This window comes from Schistocerca serialis, chromosome 9 (assembly GCF_023864345.2).
Source record: "Schistocerca serialis cubense isolate TAMUIC-IGC-003099 chromosome 9, iqSchSeri2.2, whole genome shotgun sequence".
In the NCBI taxonomy this organism is placed as follows: Eukaryota; Metazoa; Arthropoda; class Insecta; order Orthoptera; family Acrididae; genus Schistocerca; species Schistocerca serialis.
This window is the reverse complement of record NC_064646.1, coordinates 325,716,636-325,732,690: the sequence shown is the minus strand read 5'-3', so window position 1 is coordinate 325,732,690 and position 16,055 is coordinate 325,716,636. Positions and strand designations below refer to the sequence as shown.

The 16,055-nt window shown below is 38.1% G+C and overlaps 1 protein-coding gene across 1 annotated transcript in view; it reads right to left on the bottom strand.

Moving 5' to 3' along the window:
* Positions 1 to 950: 950 nt before the first annotated feature.
* LOC126418922 (cellular tumor antigen p53-like) overlaps positions 951 to 16,055 on the bottom strand; it is an 84,931-nt gene continuing 69,826 nt past the window's right edge. Inside the window, exons 7-8 of the mRNA XM_050085944.1 lie at positions 2,182 to 2,319; positions 951 to 1,137 (exon numbers count right to left, since the gene is read on the bottom strand). Of these exons, the coding sequence (XP_049941901.1) occupies positions 1,084 to 1,137; positions 2,182 to 2,319 (192 nt within the window). The 3' untranslated portion in view covers positions 951 to 1,083. The remainder of the gene's footprint in view (positions 1,138 to 2,181; positions 2,320 to 16,055) is intronic.

Sequence of the window (16,055 nt, the reverse complement as noted above, 5' to 3'; positions counted from 1 at the left end):
ACACCCATGCACGAGGCAGGATTCGAACCTGCAACCGTAGCAGTCGTGCGGTTCCAGACTGAAGCGCCTAGAACCGCTCGGCCACTCCGGCCGGCTACACTCAACAAGCAATAACGGAAACAAAGGAAGAATTTGGAAAAGGAATCTAAGTTAAGCAGAAGAAATATGAATAAAACTTTGAGTTTTACTGATGACATTGTAATTCTGTCTGAGATGGTAAAGGACATGGAAGATCAGTTGAACAGAAAAGAGGTTACAAGATGATCAACACCAATAGTAAAACAAAGGTAATGGAATGTAGCCCAATTAAATAAGCTAATGCTGAGGGAATTAAATCAAGACATGAGGCACTAAAAGTAGTAGGTGACAACTGATGACTGACAAAGTAAAGAAGATATAAACTGTAAACTAATAACAGCTTGAGAAGCATTTTGGATTGGGGGACGGGGGTGTTCTAAGATTGAATACACATTTAACTGTTCAGAAATCTTTTCTCGTAGTATTTACACTGGATCCAGTCTTGTCTGGAAATGAAATGTAACAATAAACAGCTCAGACAAGTGGTCGGGCTTGACTATAAGTAAACATGTTCAAGTGGATGTAGCTTGCAGTAGTTACACAGCGATGAAGGGACATGCACATGATAGACTAGAGGGTAAAGCTGCAACAAACCAGTCCCTGGAGTAAAGGCAACTATGACAATGACTGCATTGCTAGTGTAACTGTTAGGAAGTCATTATTGAATTTAAACACAATTTGAGTGCACGCATATGGGAGGGGATAAAGAGGGTGCAATGGATGTGGTACTAGTATTTCCGCTAAATCAACGTCCAAGAAAGAATCTGTTTTCACAGTTCCTAGTTGTTTTGTTTGATAGCACAATATTTTACACAACTTCCTAATATCGTCCCCATTTCTTTTGTAATGTTTGTGTACATCAGCATGTTACAAAAAAGATTTATTTTCAAAAAAGTAAAAAATCAAATTTATTTTACTCAAAATAATGAAAATAGTTCGGGAAATAAGGAATGTTGTCTTACAAATAGCCATCAAATGTGAACAAAAATGTACTGAATAAATGAGCTATTCTTGAAGTACACTAAATGCAGTTTCTCGCAACAGTTCTTCTCCAGGGCTCTGTGAACAAACAAATAAAAATGAATTACTTCATTAAAAAATATAATCATATACTCCATACTATTTGAAAACAAGTATTTTTGAAACTTAGTACTAAATAAGCCTAATTTCTAGGCTAGTTCACTGAATGCTACAGCCATTCATATTTTAGTGATCTATACCACAATACAGGGTACACTTGGTTTCTAAACTATGAAAATTTAACAAAAAGGCCACCCTTCTATATCACAATGGAGTTGTAAATGATAAGTACATTACGATATGGGACTGCACTTAAGCAAAACCTATGGAACAACAGATGATTCCCTTGGCAGATAAAGAAATCGATTTTAGTATCAGAATACGAGATGACACAAGTATCTCTTGGTATAGAAGTGATATCACTGACTAACTGGTCAAAATTGTTTTTTATGACAATGTCTGAATGTTAAAACTATGTGCTACACTGATACTCAAACTCAGAAACTTGCCTTCCATCTTGTCTTATGTAATTAACACAATAGAGTAAAATAATTCTATACCACACGTTTATGCTTTACATTATTATATGACCATAGCTATCTGCATGGGGATGGGGGGTGGAGGGAGTGGAGTGGAGTGGGGTGGGGTGGAAGGGGAGGGAGGCAAGAAGATGGGGTACTTGCTGCCCTCCTCCAGAAACTGGAGTACGGAGTTTTTATTCATTATTCATACATTGAGTGGATAAGCTTCAATTCTTGGAACATAAGTTTTTGATGTAACCAATAAAGGTTAGTTCCTATCGCTTGTCATGTCTTGAAACAGACCAATTCACGGAAAAAAAAGGCAATTTTTAGTCTTGCCCCCCCCCCCCCCCCCCTCTTCAGGAAAAATTTCTGTGGACACTAATGCGTATGACCATTCATTTTAAAAGTTTATTTAAAAATAAAGATTGTTTCCTAGTGGAACACAAATTTCCAAAATAAGATAATGTTTATGCTGTTTTGTCAAAAACAGATTGCAGTCAGCCACAAGTATGATTACTGTGTTCAAATTATAATCCTTATAAAGTCATATATTACCTACCTCAATAATACGTTCATACAGTGCAAGTAATGATTTATCTTGATCATTAAGCTGTCTTTGCTCCTTACCAACATCCCTGTATATCAAATCCTGAGCAAATTTTGCCAATTCTTTTACATGGCAAGCCTTCACAGGTATCTGTAGAAGAAAATAGGAAACATAAGAATAAACAAAACTTAGAGCACACACAGTACTGGAGAATAAAAATGTTCTGAAGGAAATCAATTTCAGGCTTCGCAAGTCATATCTTGGAATACCACAATTTTGCGTAAATTGAATAATGTGCTCATATCAACTGTTCTTACACATCAAGCACGAAATGTCACACTCATACGACATTTTTTCATAGATCTCATGCTATTGGCAACGAGATCATTACGGTATATACTCTTGTCCACCCAGGAAAGGAAGTGACTGCTGATCTGTTGCAAGGTATAACACAGTTCAAGATTTGAAGACCTTAATTTTTATAAATCCAATGTTTTATGAGAGTGTCATCATGCAATATAATGAAGGATCTCATGTAGACCAATTCAGACACGAATGCTGGGTTAATTAAAGAATTATGTGACCATATCAGACGGGAAAGGTTCCTAATAGTAATGAAAGCAAGAGTATTAAAATAGTGCAAAATTGTTAGCTTACTGATTTTCAGTTTTGAGACCTCACCCGCAGATCCACTTTCTTAGGAAAATGCAAGTGACATAACACTGCCTTCTGTGAAACATGCTGTCACTACTTCTGGAACAGGTGAGAGTTGTTCAGAGCTTCCATTCTCACAATCACATAACCACAACCAGTGCATTAAGTTTCTTCCATTACAGGCAACAGCTGCTAACTTATTCCACTGCCTACTTGTTAATCTCATAATTAATACAACAGATGTTAATTAAAGACAAAGAGCTGATGAGAGATATAGTGAGGGTTTACAGCCTTGCAACACTTTGTGAAACAGCCTCAGTGATCCAGTTTTCATTTAAGCAGGAAAGTGATCACTGATTACATTGAGTTTCCTGCTTACGATGTACCATAACTTCTGTTTAATGACTTACTGGAAGACTAAACACTGGTGAACCTCTGGGCACTACTGTGGAAGGTGTAGATGGATATTCTGACAGGCTACCTGGTCATTAACATCAGATGATGTTGAAGATGACAGGCAGATGCCCTATACAAAAATATAATGAAGTTTCTTTGACATGATATTAATGTAGTGCCTCAGGGTCTCAGTTTCCATGAAACTAAATTGCAAAATATTAAATGATCAAGACAACTGTTCATATCCATTAAGTATCCATTAATATAAACAGTGGTGGCTGCTGTCTAAGAGTACAAGTGCACACCAACACCCTAACTTTCAACACCTTGCTGATTTACTGGTTATTTGTCTTTGAATGCTGTTAAATGTAACATAGATGCTGCAATCTAAAAGATACCCTCTTAAATCTACCGTGCTACTGTTCTTCTAGACTCTGTGAAACTTGGCATCAGGGTCATGAGCACACCTTCAGTTGTGCACATTTTGAGGAGCTTTTGTGCATGCACAAGGTGACATAATTGCCTTATGGGCCGAATACATACAGATTTGCACAGCTCAACTAGAAGTTTACATCAGTGGCACCAGGTGGTAGCACACAGTGGCAGACTTTTACCTCCGCTCGCTTGGCATAAATCTTGCTGGATGATAGCACACAGCTCACATATGCTAATTCACTCACTATATACTGCAGTAAAATTAAATTGGGCATCAGAATATGTTAAAGCTGTACTGGGAGTAAACCTATTTTGTGGGATCCTGGATGAGCTATAGTATATTAAGTTATCAGTTTTGTCATACAGTAATCCATCTGAGGCATTGAGAATCATAACAGCCTTAAGCACATCATTGCCAAATGTTAGATTGTAGCATTTACTCACGCATCTACATCTACATCTACGTCTACATCCATACTCCGCAAGCTACCTGACGGTGTGTGGCGGAGGATACCCTGAGTACCACTATCTGTTCTCCCTTCTATTCCAGTCTCGTATTGTTCGTGGAAAGAAGGATTGTCGGTATGCTTCTGTGTGGGCTCTAATCTCTCTGATTTTATCCTCATGGTCTCTTCGCGAGATATACGTAGGAGGGAGCAATATACTGCTTGACTCTTCGGTGAAGGTACGTTCTCGAAACTTTAACAAAAGCCCGTACCAAGCTACTGAGCGTCTCTCCTGCAGAGTCTTCCACTGGAGTTTATCTATCATCTCCGTAATGCTTTCGCGATTACTAAATGATCCTGTAACGAAGCGCGCTGCTCTCCGTTGGATCTTCTCTATCTCTTCTATCAACCCTATCTGGTACAGATCCCACACTGCTGAGCAGTATTCAAGCAGTGGGAGAACAAGCGTACTGTAACCTACTTCCTTTGTGTTTGGATTGCATTTCCTTAGGATTCTTCCAATGAATCTCAGTCTGGCATCTGCTTTACCGACGATCAACTTTATATGATCATTCCATTTTAAATCACTCCTAATGCGTACTCCCAGATAATTTATGGAATTAACTGCTTCCAGTTGCTGACCTGCTATTTTGTACCTAAATGATAAGGGATCTATCTTTCTATGTATTCGCAGCACATTACACTTGTCTACATTGAGATTCAATTGCCATTCCCTGCACCATGCGTCTATTCGCTGCAGATCCTCCTGCATTTCAGTACAATTATCCATTGTTACAACCTCTCGATACACCACAGCATCATCTGCAAAAAGCCTCAGTGAACTTCTGATGTCATCCACAAGGTCATTTATGTATATTGTGAATAGGAACGGTCCTATGACACTTCCCTGCGGCACACCTGAAATCACTCTTACTTCGGAAGACTTCTCTCCATTGAGAATGACATGCTGCGTTCTGTTATCTAGGAACTCTTCAATCCAATCACACAATTGGTCTGATAGTCCATATGCTCTTACTTTGTTCATTAAACGACTGTGGGGAACTGTATAGAACGCCTTGCGGAAGTCAAGAAACACGGCATCTACCTGTGAACCCGTGTCTATGGCCCTCTGAGTCTCGTGGACAAATAGCGCGAGCTGGGTTTCACACGACCGTCTTTTTCGAAACCCATGCTGATTCCTACAGAGTAGATTTCTAGTCTCCAGAAAAGTCATTATACTCGAACATAATACATGTTCCAAAATTCTACAACTGATCGACGTTAGAGATATAGGTCTATAGTTCTGCACATCTGTTCGACGTCCCTTCTTGAAAATGGGGATGACCTGTGCCCTTTTCCAATCCTTTGGAATGCTACGCTCTTCTAGACACCTACGGTACACCGCTGCAAGAAGGGGGGCAAGTTCCTTCGCGTACTCTGTGTAAAATTTAACTGGTATCCCATCAGGTCCAGCAGCCTTTCCTCTTTTGAGCGATTTTAATTGTTTCTCTATCCCTCTGTCATCTATTTGGATATCTACCATTTTGTCATCTGTGGGACAATCTAGAGAAGGAACTACAGTGCAGTCTTCCTCTGTGAAACAGCTTTGGAAAAAGACATTTAGTATTTCGGCCTTTAGTCTGTCATCCTCTGCTTCAGTACCATTTTGGTCACAGAGTGTCTGGACATTTTGTTTTGATCCACCTACCGCTTTCACATAAGACCAAAATAGAAATCTGTTGATCTTATGATGAATCAGGTTTATCTGTGCTGTAGAACCACCCTGTATATATGAGAACTCACGAAAAGCTGTATGACTGGTTTCTCTGATATTCACTTAAATGTGGGATCGACAGTAGTGTGCTTTAGGCCCTTATGGATCTCAGCGCCTCATTTGTATTCTAGTCATGTCACCATGTTGTTAGACATTACTACTTGTGTTTAATTATTTCACAAATGGCAATTTATGTTTGGAGTTGGTTGTTTACTGTGTGGGAATCGGTTTTTTGTGTGCAGTGTAAATATGAGCTATGTTGAATCCGTTTTAGATACTAACACAAAAGTAAAGCTGTGAGGATGGGTACTGCATCATGCTTGGGTAGCTCAGTCAATAGAGTACTTTCCCACAAAAGGCAAAGGACCCGAGTTCGAGTCTAGGTCCGGCACACTGCTTTAATATGTCAGGAAATTTCATATCAGCACAAACTCCACTGCACAGTGAAAAATCTCATTCTGGGAACAGAAAAGTAAATTACCAGGGAAAGTTAGCTGCAAAGGAACTAGGGCCTCTGAGAACAGATCCTTTAATTGAGAGAGTGACAAAATCGAATAAATGTGACTACAAGTGAACATTTGACAAAGGAGTGTACAGTCAACACAAGTTGTTGTGTGGGTGCAGCATAAGAAATCTGATTTTCAGCCCGGAAGTAAATTTGTGAACTAATACATACGTTAGGGAACTTAAACATTTGTCCGAAAAACGGAAAAGAATGAAAACTCCCACTTACACAAAAATGCAAAATGGGGAGTTGCAAAAGCTTACACTTTCTTTGTTATTGCCCTAAACTGTACTTAATTATGTACACAACAACAAAGCTCCACAAAAACAATTCTTTCTTTTGTCAGAGAAGTTATGCATTTTATTATTATTACTGCTGCTATTAATATTGGCAGTGGCTGTAGTTGTATAAACTTGTTGATAAGCACAACTGTTGTAAAGGAGATGCGAATAGATTAGATTAGATTCAGTTTTTGTTCCAAAGACCCAAAAAATGAGATGATTCTCGTAAGTGTGGAACATGTCAGAAAGTATAACATAAAAACATTAAACGTTTGGATATAATACTTACTACCCTGATCATTTGCCAGGAGATTGTCAAAAATAGGTGAATACAAATGTGGTAAACTGGAACAGCTAATATTTACAGAATTAACACGCTGTCAGAATGGAACATTGTTATGCAGTATTAACAAATTTGTCATACACAAAATACCTTATCTTGACTGTTGTGACCAAATTCTGTCAAAACTGAAATCTAACATGTATTTTTACTTACGCTGGCTTAACTGTCTCTGTTAAGATATCCATCTATAGAGCAGAAGGAGTTGCATATCAAAATGTCTTTCAAACTCTGTCTAAACTGTTTTTCATCTGAAACCAAGTTTTTAGTGGTTGCTAGCAATTTATTGAAAATGTTTGTTGCTGAATATTGGATCCCTTTTTGGACCAAAGTAAGTGATTTTAGGTCTTTATGTAGATTGCTCTTATTCCTAGTATTGATACTATGTATTACGCTATTGGTTGGAAATAGAGATGTATTACTTGCAACGAATTTCATTAAGGAATAAATATACTGAGAAGCAATGGTTAGAATACAAAGTTCCTTGAATTTTTCTCGGTTTGATAAGTTGCCCCAGAGTATTATCCCACATGACATAATAGAGTGAAAGTACAGGGCTATTACAAATGACTGAAGCGATTTCATAAATTCACTGTAGCTCCATTCATTGACATATGGTCACGACACACTACAGATACGTAGATACGTAGAAAAAGCCGCACTTCAGGTTTCTGCCACTAGAGCGCTCGAGAGCGCAGTGAGACAAAATGGCGACAGGAGACGAGAAAGCGTATGTCATGCTTGAAATGCACTCACATCAGTCAGTAATAACAGTGCAACGACACTTCAGGACGAAGTTCGACAAAGATCCACCAACTGCTAACTCCATTCGGCGATGGTATGCGCAGTTTAAAGCTTCTGGATGCCTCTGTAAGGGGAAATCAACGGGTCGGCCTGCAGTGAGCGAAGAAACGGTTGAACGCGTGCGGGCAAGTTTCACGCGTAGCCCGCGGAAGTCGACGAATAAAGCAAGCAGGGAGCTAAACGTACCACAGCCGACGGTTTGGAAAATCTTACGGAAAAGGCTAAAGCAGAAGCCTTACCGTTGACAATTGCTACAAGCCCTGACACCCGATGACGAAGTCAAACGCTTTGAATTTTCGATGCGGTTGCAACAGCTCATGGAAGAGGATGCGTTCAGTGCGAAACTTGTTTTCAGTGATGAAGCAACATTTCTTCTTAATGGTGAAGTGAACAGACACAATGTGCAAATCTGGGTGGTAGAGAATCCTCACGCATTCGTGCAGCAAATTCGCAATTCACCAAAAGTTAACGTGTTTTGTGCAACCTCACGGTTTAAAGTTTACGGCCCCTCTTTCTTCTGCGAAAAAAACGTTACAGGACACGTGTATCTGGACATGCTGGAAAATTGGCTCATGCCACAACTGGAGACCGACAGCGCCGACTTCATCTTTCAACAGGATGGTGCTCCACCGCACTTCCATCATGATGTTTGGCATTTCTTAAACAGGAGATTGGAAAACTGGTTGTGGTGGAGATCATGATCAGCAATTCACGTCATGGCCTCCACGCTCTCCCGACTTAACCCCATGCGATTTCTTTCTGTGGGGTTATGTGAAAGATTCAGTGTTTAAACCTCCTCTACCAAGGAACGTGCCAGAACTGCGAGCTCGCATCAACGATGCTTTCGAACTCATTGATGGGGACATGCTGCGCCGAGTGTGGGAGAAACTTGATTATCGGCTTGATGTCTGCCGAATCACTAAAGGGGCACATATCAAACATTTGTGAATGCCTAAAAAAACTTTTTGAGTTTTTGTACGTGTGTGCAAAGCATTGTGAAAATATCTCAAATAATAAAGTTATTGTAGAGCTGTGAAATCGCTTCAATCATTTGTAATAACCCTGTAAGCAAAGAGTGCAAATTTTTTTTATATTTATATCTCCTACATCTGATATCATTCTCACTGCAAATACAGGCTTGTTTAGGTGTTTAAGTAATTCTGTGGTATGCCCTTTCCAACTGAATTTATTATCGAGTTGTAATCCCAGAAATTTAACACTGTCAACCTCTTCAATCTGTGTGTCTTCATATGTTATACACATGCTGGAAGGAAATCTCTTACAGGTTCTGAACTGCATATAGTGGGTCTTTTCAAAGTTTAATGGCAGTGAATTAGCTTTAAACCACTTGTTAATGTCAGTGAAAATTTGATTAGCAGCTATTTCTAAATCTGTACTTGACTTGCTACTTATTTCAATGTTTGTACCATCTGAAAATGAAACAGACTTAGCATCTGGCAATGTAACAGATGAGAGACATTAATGCACTCAAGAAAAAGCAATGGACCCAAGATGGAACCTTGAGGAGCACCACATGTAATTAATTCCCAGTCAGATGAAGACTAACTGCTTACTGCACAGGTATTTTGCAACTACACCTTTTGTTTCCTGTTAGAAAAGACTCAAACCATTTTGCAGCATTACCGATGACACCATAATACTCTAATTTACTTACGAGAATGCTGTGGTTCACACAGTCAAAAGCTTGTGACAAGTCACATAAAATGCCAGTAGCCTACAGTTTATTATCTAATGAATTAAGTACATTCTCACTGTAAGTGTAAATAGCTTTCTCTATATCAGAAACTTTAAGAAATCCAAACTGTGACTTGGACAATATATTATTTGTAGTCAGATGCTTAAGGAGATGCTTGAACACAACCTTTTCAAATATTTTTGAGAAAGCTAGCAAAAGTGAAATTGGTCGATAGTTTGGTGGTATCTCTTTAGCTCCCTTCCTGTAAAGAGGCTTAACTTCAGAATATTTTAGCCAGTCTGGAAATATTCCACTGATAAGAGACTGATTACACAAATAACTTAAGATAGAACTGAACTTGCATGAGCACTCTTTGATTAACTTCGTTGATATGTTATGAAACCCACTGGCATACTTAGATGTTAAGGATTTTATGATGGATGCTACTTCTTTGGGAGACGTGTCATTTCCATTTTACTGAAGTTACTTTTAAAGTCTGGTCTCAGATACTCCATTGCACTGTTCACCGAACCTGATAATATCAAGCTGTCAGTAACAGAAATGAAGTACTTGTTTAAGAGGTTAGCAACACTGCATACATTTGTTACCAAAGTCCCATTTATTTTTAGAACTATCTGTTCCTCTTACTTTTTGGCCCCCCCCCCCCCCCCCCCCACCCCCGTCTCTATCCTCTATCTTCACTATATCCCATACAGTTTTTATTTTGTATTTTGTTGCCTGGTGTAATTATCTTTTTCTCATAATAAAGCTGCTATGATTTCTGGATTACTTGCTTCAATATTTTGCTGTATTCTTTGTAATACATTACAATTTTAACATTAGAGCTGTTTCTAGACAGCAGACAGTAGCTGAGAGTGTAAAATTCTTGGGATTACAACTTGATAATAAATTCAGTTGGGAGCAACATACTAACGAACTGCTAAAGCGCCTAAACAAGTCTGTGTTTGCAATGCGAATGATGTCAGACATAGGAGATATAAATATAAAAAAACCTGGCATATTTTGCTTATTTTCACTCCATTATGTCATATGGTATCATATTTTGGGGTAACTCCACAAACAGAGAAAAAGTTTTTAGAGTAGAGAAACGTATAATAAGAGTAATGAGTAGTGTAAATCCAAGAACATCATGTCGAAACCTATTCAAAGAATTGGGCATATTAACCACAGCTTCTCAGTATATTTATTCCTTAATGAAGTTTGTTGTAAATAATACATCTCTTTTTCCAACTAATTGCTTAGTACACAGTATCAATACTAGGAATAAGAACAATATCCATAAAGATTTAAAATCAATCACTCTTGCCCAGAAAGGAGTCCAGTATTCAGCAATGCATATTTTCAATAAGTTACCAGCAACCATTAAGAGAACCATTCTGAGATTCTGGAACCATTAAGAGTTTAGTTTCAGACAAGGCACAATTTAAACGTAATTTAAAAGAATTTTTGGTGGCCAACTCCTTCTGTTCCATCCATGAGTTTCTCAACTAGTCCAGTAGACCATTTTAATGAAAATTTATTATACTTTAATTTTTGACAATACTTGGTTGTAACAGCCAAGTAACTACCTACTGTGTGAATGATGGATGTATGGAAAGCAGATGTGAGTCTTATGTCTGTAAATAGTGGAAGTTTAATTTTCAACCTTGTACATAATCTGACTGTTCTTAACTGAGGATCACTGAAATGAATAATTTACTTTAATTTTTGACAATACTTGGTTGCAATAGCCAAGAAACTAGCAAATGTCTGAATGATAGATTTAATGAAAGCAGATGTAAGTATTAAACCTGTAAATATTAGAAGTTTAAATTTAATTCATGTACATAATTTTACTGTTTATTGACTGAGGATCAAATTCAAGTTTTTTTAATTACATTTTTGTAATGTATTTATCTGACATGTTCCACACCCAGGAGGCTTCCCTCTTTTATGGGTCTATGGAATGAATAATTAATCTAATCTAATCTAATCTAATGATACAGTCTCCTTTTTGTCCCACGTGATATCTTTATTCCTTGTGTAATCCACAGTATATTTTTTGACTTCTGGGTGATTTGAATAACCTTTAGGGGAAAACAATTTTCAAAAGTGGAGGTAACTTTATTAATGACTGCTTTGTATACATGGAAGAACCCTGGAGATACTAAACGGTATAAGATAGATTATATAATGGTAAGACAGAGATTTAGGAACCAGGTTTTAAATTGTAAGACATTTCCAGGGGCAGATGTGGATTCTGACCACAATCTATTGGTTATGAACTGTAGATTGAAACTGAAGAAACTGCAAAAAGGTGGGAATTTAAGGAGATGGGACCTGAATAAACTGAAAGAACCAGAGGTTGTAAAGAGTTTCAGGGAGAGCATAAGGGAACAATTGACAGGAATGGGGGAAAGAAATACAGTAGAAGAAGAATGGGTAGCTTTGAGGGATGAAGTAGTGAAGGCAGCAGAGGATCAATCAGGTAAAAGGACGAGGGCTAGTAGAAATCCTTGGGTAACAGAAGAAATATTGAATTTAATTGATGAAAGGAGAAAATATAAAAGTGCAGTAAATGAAGCAGGCAAAAAGGAATACAAACGTCTCAAAAATGATATCGACAGGAAGTGCAAAATGGCTATGCAGGGATGGCTACAGGACAAATGTAAGGATGTAGAGGCTTATCTCACTAGGGGTAAGGTAGATACTGCCTACAGGAAAATTAAAGAGACCTTTGGAGATAAGAGAACCACTTGTATGAATATCAAGAGCTCAGATGTAAACCCAGTTCTAAGCAAAGAAGGGAAAGCAGAAAGGTGGAAGGAGTATATAGAGGGTCTATACAAGGGCGATGTACTTGAGGACAATATTATGGAAATGGAAGAGGATGTAGATGAAGATGAAATGGGAGATACGATACTGCGTGAAGAGTTTGACAGAGAACTGAAAGACCTGAGTCGAAACAAGGCCCCGGGAGTAGACAACATTCCATTGGAACTACTGATGGCCTTGGGAGAGCCAGTCCTGACAAAACTCTACCATCAGGTGAGCAAGATGTATGAAACAGGCGAAATACCCTCAGACTTCAAGAAGAATATAATAATTCCAATCCCAAAGAAAGCAGGTGTTGACAGATGTGAAAATTACCGAACAATCAGTTTAATAAGCCACAGCTGCAAAATACTAACGCGAATTCTTTACAGACGAATGGAAAAACTGGTAGAAGCCGACCTCGGGGAAGATCAGTTTGGATTCCGTAGAAACACTGGAACACGTGAGGCAATACTGACCTTACGACTTATCTTAGAAGAAAGATTAAGGAAAGGCAAACCTACGTTTCTAGCATTTGTAGACTTAGAGAAAGCATTTGACAATGTTGACTGGAATACTCTCTTTCAAATTCTAAAGGTGGCAGGGGTAAAATACAGGGAGCGAAAGGCTATTTACAATTTGTACAGAAACCAGATGGCAGTTATAAGAGTCGAGGGACATGAAAGGGAAGCAGTGGTTGGGAAGGGAGTAAGACAGGGTTGTAGCCTCTCCTTGATGTTATTCAATCTGTATATTGAGCAAGCAGTAAAGGAAACAAAAGAAAAATTCGGAGTAGGTATTAAAATCCATAGAGAAGAAATAAAAACTTTGAGGTTCGCCGATGACATTGTAATTCTGTCAGAGACAGCAAAGGACTTGGAAGAGCAGTTGAATGGAATGGACAGTGTCTTGAAAGGAGGATATAAGATGAACATCAACAAAAGCAAAATGAGGATAATGGAATGTAGTCGAATTAAGTCGGGTGATGCTGAGGGAATTAGATTAGGAAATGAGACACTTAAAGTAGTAAAGGAGTTTTGCTATTTGGGGAGCAAAATAACTGATGATGGTCGAAGTAGAGAGGATATAAAATGTAGACTGGCAATGGCAAGGAAAGCGTTTCTGAAGAAGAGATATTTGTTAACATCGAGTATAGATTTAAGTGTCAGGAAGTCATTTCTGAAAGTATTTGTATGGAGTGTAGCCATTATGGAAGTGAAACATGGACGATAAATAGTTTGGACAAGAAGAGAATAGAAGCTTTCGAAATGTGGTGCTACAGAAGAATGCTGAAGATTAGATGGGTAGATCACATAACTAATGAGGAAGTATTGAATAGGATTGGGGAGAAGAGAAGTTTGTGGCACAACTTGACCAGAAGAAGGGATCGGTTGGTAGGACATCTTCTGAGGCATCAAGGGATCACCAATTTAGTATTGGAGGGCAGCGTGGAGGGTAAAAACCGTAGAGGGAGACCAAGAGATGAATACACTAAGCAGATTCAGAAGGATGTAGGTTGCAGTAGGTACTAGGAGATGAAGAGGCTTGCACAGGATAGAGTAGCATGGAGAGCTGCATCAAACCAGTCTCAGGACTGAAGACCACAACAGCAACATTGTATTTTCCATTAGAGTCAGAATTATGTCTTCTAACAATTTCCTGAATTTCTCAATGTTTGATTTTTATTACCGTCCTGTGCTCAGATTTAATAGATTTTTTATCCTGATAAATTTCAACATTTAAAACAAGATGCTGCATGTCATGATCACATAGCCCATTTACTATTGGTTTTGTGATATGACTTTTTCCCTATATTTGTCTACAAAGATATTATCTATAGCAGTTTCAGAGCATTTACATATCCTAGTAGTAAAGTTGACAGTACAAACTAAATTGAATGATAATGTTACTGACTGCAATAACTGTTCATTGACAGAGCTTTTCAATAAATCCACATTAAAATCACCAGCAACCACCATTCCCTTTTTTTTTCTTTTTATTGTGAGACTGGACACACTCAAATTTATCTGAATCTAAAAATCTGTGAACACTCAGAATGTATACTCATGAGCTGGCACTGAATATAGACACATGGCTACCTCACCAAGACTGCCTACCAACAGTTTATTTACTGCAACAGGGACACAACTGCAAATTTAATCAATGACGGGCCTCTGTTGTTTCTCTTGGTAAGAGGACTGCATCCATAGCCTTTATGTTATTATTTAATGCAGTCATTCCATTTATGTCTGTTGAAAATATTCATTTTAAGGTTGAAATTTCAACAGTTTGTCATTTTCAACCACAGTGAAATTTTAATGCCCCCTCTACAGTGTTAAGTCATGACATCCTGGAAAACAGTTTCCAGCATGCTGAATGCAAATAAGTATGGCGTTATAAATATAGCTACACTTCCACAAACCATGTGAGCACGAGCCATATGGCAATCATGAAAACAGCATTCCATCAACATAAAAATAAAAACTTCATCCACAATATACACAAAAATAAGAGTCACCCGAGTAGTGTTGTGCTTGGAACAACAGTTTGAACAGTGCAAATGGTTACATGACATTCAGATCAGTTGACTATCACATTTTTTTCCACTCTTGGTCTATAAGGCCCACACTAAAGGAGACAGTGAAAACTGATCCAGTTGTTTTTTTTAAGGGCAAGATATCTTAGTTAATCCTTGTTATTTTGTTAACGGACAACACCACTGAAAAGAAAATGACCGTAATGGAATGTTTTAACTCTACAGAGCCTTCCCGGACACAATTAATCAGATGCTAATCTTCACTCCTTTACATGCCCTGAAACCCACTTCAAACAACCCATTAGCAAAAACTAAAAATCTAAAAAAATCTAAAAAATAGATCAGGCCCCAGCAGCTGCATAAGTAACAGCCAGGTGTGTGTGTGTGTGTGTGTGTGTGTGTGTGTGTGTGTGTGTGTGTGTGTATGTGTGTGTTTGTTCTGCTCCTGAGGAAGAACTTCTTTGAAAGTTAAAAGTTTAGTAGTCTTTGCACTGCATCTGTCTGCAAAGCAATTCCTTCCTAATGTGGTGAGTAGCAAACTATCCTTTTCACATTGTTGGTATTCCATCCCAGACTTTCCATTTTCAAAAATACATCTAATAGATATGTATCTGCAAATATTCTGTAGACAAAAGTCAAAGTAATCTGTCATAATAAACATTCCATTCAACCTTGACTATTTAAAAAGGGTGTGTTTTAGGATTTGCACTAGTGTCGTTTCAATAGTATCTAGAGCACTGAAAATCTTCAGTAATGTTGTGCACCAACAGAATCATACCACCATAATGAATGCAAACCAGCAAGTGCACATGGCTTACCTCCATAGACATTTCAAGTACTTCAAACACCAGGTTGATACAGTAAATCTCAAATGTTCAGATTATCTCAGATAAAGCTGGAGTACACAAATCGTGTTTAGCAAAGGTGGCAACTACCTACTGAGCAACTTTTGGTTGTAAATGATCACCTCTGAGTACCCGATAACATGAAATAATTACAGTTCTCCAAGGACATAATCAATTATTACTCAAAATTCATTATCCACAGTTTGATATTGTTGCATCCACTTGGCCAGTTAAATACGAGGAGTGTTCAGTAAGTAATACTGCACTTTTTTTTTTTCTCTCTCCTTCTGAAAGTGGGTTGGTTTTATTCAGGATCCCAATACACAGTATTATTCCCCGCCCTTTTAGCTAGAAACGCCT